The 4073-nt window shown below is 47.4% G+C and overlaps 1 protein-coding gene across 1 annotated transcript in view; it reads left to right on the top strand.

Moving 5' to 3' along the window:
• The first annotated feature begins 656 nt into the window (after positions 1 to 656).
• The window catches only part of ZSWIM5 (zinc finger SWIM-type containing 5), a 184365-nt gene continuing 180948 nt past the window's right edge, over positions 657 to 4073 (top strand). Inside the window, exon 1 of the mRNA XM_017540806.2 lies at positions 657 to 1514. Within this exon, the coding sequence (XP_017396295.1) occupies positions 920 to 1514 (595 nt within the window). The 5' untranslated portion in view covers positions 657 to 919. The remainder of the gene's footprint in view (positions 1515 to 4073) is intronic.

The raw sequence follows: 4073 nt of genomic DNA, 5'->3' as shown, positions 1-4073 counted from the left end.
TATAAGACTGAGCCAAGTGAGGAAAACACGAAAGACCTAATACAGATTGGAGGTAAGGGACCAAAGAATTCTACCAAAAAACACACAAAAAGTGTTTTGTATCCTAGGATGCAAGGTGCTAAACCCTCCAAAAGACCTCATCAACGTGCAGCCGCTGAGGCGTTAAGATCTTGGCGCCCCGTTGTCCAGTCAAGGGGTGGTGCGACTTCGTCCCCACTCTGGTGTGGGGTGAGGTAACCGCCGGCTTTATCCTACATTGTTGTGGCGTGAGGTGAGTTTTCATCACTTGAACTTTCTGATTTTTTCCCCCTAGTGTCTTCTTCCCAGCGTCTTTCTGTCAGATCTTCCACTTGGCTGTGACAGCCTCCTGTCACATCAGTACCGCTGGAGCTAGAGTGTGAGTTTTTTTTCTCCTTGTGCCCCGCGAGCCTATAACTTCACGAAGGCGGCTTCTCGGAAGGCTTATGGCCCCGCCCTTTCATTCAGTGACACAGTCCATTTCTGTCTGGCCGGCGGCAGGTGGGCTGGAGGTCCGCGGGCGGGCGTGCGACAGTGCCCGGCGCTCCTCTCCCCTCCGCGACCGCCGGCTCCAAGCGAGCCGTCGGTTAGCGTTCTGGGCTGTCTGCGTCTGGAGCGCGCCGCGAGTCCTTGCTCGCTCCCGCCTGTCTTCGCGTCCGCGGCGGCCCGGACCGCGCGCGCCACCTCACGCTAGTCCTCAGGCAGCCCGCGTCTGCCCTTACGGCGCGCGCCCGGGCCCGGCCCCGGCTCCCCACTCGGGCCGGCTGGCTCGCGGGTTCTCTCGCCCCGCCCCGCTCGGCGCCGCCGCTGGGCGCTTGCGCGGGGCGCGTGGCCGTGGTCGGGGTCTCCGCCGCAGCTCGAGCGGCCGCCGCCGCCTCAATCAGTCAGTTAGTCCCCAGCAATGGCGGACGGAGGTGAGCGTGAGGAGCTGCTCTCGCCGTCGCCGGTCTCTCCGGCCAAGCGGCTGTGTTCGTGGCCCAGCCCGCAAGCTCACCACCCTCGCGGTTCGCCCGGGGCAGCCGGCGGAGGGGCGGGGGGCGTCGGCAGCAGCTGCCTGGCCCTCGGGGCCCGCCCCCACCTGCAGCCGGAGTCCTTACTGGACTGCGCCGCCAAGACGGTGGCGGAAAAGTGGGCGTACGAACGAGTGGAGGAGGGCTTCGAGCGGATCCCGGAGCCCGTGCAGCGCCGTATCGTCTACTGGTCTTTCCCGCGGAATGAGCGAGAGATCTGCATGTACTCCAGCTTCCAGTACCGGGGCGGCCCCGGCGCCGGCGCGGCTGGTGGCGCCTTGGGGGCTCCGCCGGCCGAGGAGGGGCCGCCACCACCCCCCGGGGCCGCCGCTCCGGCCGGCCCCGCCCCCGGGACTGTCGCGGGTGGGGCAACCCCTGGGCTAGGCTCAGGGGCCGGCGCGGCCAGCTGCGGTGGCGAGGGGCTCCCGTTCCGCCGGGGCATCCGTCTGCTGGACAGCGGCTCCGTGGAGAACGTGCTGCAAGTCGGTAGGTGCTCGCCTGGCGGCGTTCGGGTCCTCAGCCTCCTCTTCCGCAGGTGCCTCTTCCCTGCCCGAGCCCTGGGGCCGAGACCCCGGTCTTTTGCCCAACTGCTGTACCCCTGCCCAAGGACAAACAAGTCACAAAAACTTTTTTCAACCTTTAACTCAGGTCAACCACTGCTCTTTCCTCCACTGATCCTCTATCCCCATTTCTTTTTGTTTGAAGAGCGAATAGATCTCTCTTCTTCACTTTCTACTCCCCACACCAAAGGCAAAAAGAATGGGGAGGTATGCCTCTTTGGACGTAATAATTTCACAAATGCGTTTTCCTAATTTAAGTTTGGAGAGGAGCGGATTGTTAGTAAATCTGGAACAAGTGTTTTAGAGGGAACGTTTGAGGGGCAGACTGTCAGAGGCAACCGATAGCCCTAGCCGATTGAGTCTCGATGTAATTAACTTTAACCCTGGGAAAAAAGCCTCAACAAAATACTGCATGTTTCAGACAGTTTTAATGGTCTTCTCTAGGATTTTCCCCCTGGTCCAGTGATGCTTGGGAATCTAGGCTTCGGACTAACAATAACCAAAGATGGAAATGTGACAGCATCTCCTCCACACCCCTACCCAAGGAAAAAAAAGCCATACAGTCTGGAATGGGGGTGGGGTCTCTCTTCCTTGTCAGACTGAGGTAAATCAAAAGCTGGTCACGCTGGGTTTTTCAAATGCTTCTCATAGAACAGGTCGTCGTATTTGCTTTTATCTTTTTGTTGTGGGAAAATGTATTACAAAAATGATTTCTTCTTCCCTTACTCCTCCGGAGCTTCTAGTCAGTTTGTTAATCTTATTAAATATATAAATACAGTGCTTCTGATTTGTGGAATGGTTAAGGAGAAAGAGGAAAAAAATGACATTGATTAACATTGACTTGCTGTATGGAAAATTAAAACACGATTTGTTTTCTATTTGGATTATTATAGCATTCTGGAAGTACATATCTTTGTCCATTTTATTGTACAGTATATGCTCATATTTATTGAAGAAAATACTGATTTTTGAAAGGAATTGAAGAGAGGTTGTTTTTAGAATTAAACAAGCACAGAGAGACTCACAAACCCCAGATATCTAGCTCTCCAGGTAATACCAACATATTTGAAAAATGTTTTTCTTTGAATGGTGCTCTTTCATATAAAGTAATCTGCTTCTGGTTATTGAGAATAATTGATTCCTGTGTTTCTAACCAAAACAACAGCATACCACAATTTGTTTTGCAAATGTGAAATGTAAATTTATCCTGTGCCAGAATATAGTGACAGTGGCTTGAGCAAGTTTTGTTTATTTGAAAGAGGTTAGTCCTTTGTGTACTTGTGTATATTTTTGAAAGAGTGAATTGAATAAACATGTAATTAAGGTGTGCAGCTTTAATACTGAAATACTGAAAACATGAAAATGAATACAATCATTTTCCCATTAGTCTGTAAATTTTAATTTTTCTATGAGTTTAGATCATTTAACTTTTAAGATTCTTGTTCAAAATATTTTAAATTGAAAAGGGTCAATTTAAGTGGTCGCTTTATAGTAAGTTGGGTTTGGAATAATTTTCAAACTTTAGGGAGCAAATGAGAGAGAGGAAGAGTTTTAAAGAGGTGTCTGTTTTAAAGTGACTGAAGTGTCACGTTTCAAATGAAATCGGATATTTTGGGTAGTCCGGATCATGTTTAAATCAGATATTTCCCCTTTATAATATGACAGTTAATGTGGTTCTGGGGTTATGGGCTCTCATATGATAGTTTCAGGGACCTTGAGAAAAGACACATATAAACATTTTCCGATTGACTTTGGATTTCAAAGATGAAGACAGGTGAATGAATTTATCACTTTAAGGTAATGCTACTTGAGAACCACAAACTGTGTAATTTTTATTTTTCTGACTTTAATTTAGGTTAATAAGTATAGAAGAGTAGCATAGTCTTTTCTACATATTTTTGAGTTCTGTATTTTGGTATGAACCACTTTTAATATGTAAAACTAGAGACTCATCCCCCATTCCTAAACTTAAATGATTTAATACAGAGAGTATTGCCAAGAGATGAGTAAGGAAGTGATTTGTATATAGCAAGTTAGTAATCGTTTTCTTCAGTTTATAACTGTACTTCAGACTCAATTACTAAGTGATGCTAATTAAGAATTCTACATATTTCCTTACTGTTTCTAAACCATAGAACCTCAGATTTGGGAGGTTACTGAAGGCCAATGCTTTAGGAAGAACAGAAAGTTGGGGTGTTTCTGTGACAACATTCTTTTAAGAAAAAGAGTCATAAGGGAATTTAATGAAAAAGGGAATTTAAATGAAAAAAGAAAGCACACACAAAAAAGTTTTCAAGGTAAATAAAAATAAACAAAAACTTGTAGAAAGAGCAGGTAGATCAAATTTTATAGTTTCTAATTACTTTCCACACAAAATCTGGTAATGGGAAGTCATGAACTCTGGTTAAAAATTGGATACTTCAGATTTTTTTTTTTTTTTTTTTTTTTTTTGAGACGGAGTTTCGCTCTTGTTACCCAGGCTGGA

This window comes from Cebus imitator, unplaced genomic scaffold, assembly GCF_001604975.1.
Source record: "Cebus imitator isolate Cc_AM_T3 unplaced genomic scaffold, Cebus_imitator-1.0 Scaffold129, whole genome shotgun sequence".
Taxonomy (NCBI): domain Eukaryota; kingdom Metazoa; phylum Chordata; class Mammalia; order Primates; family Cebidae; genus Cebus; species Cebus imitator.
The sequence above is the reverse complement of the archived record's forward strand: the minus strand, read 5'-3'. Positions and strand labels throughout refer to the sequence as shown.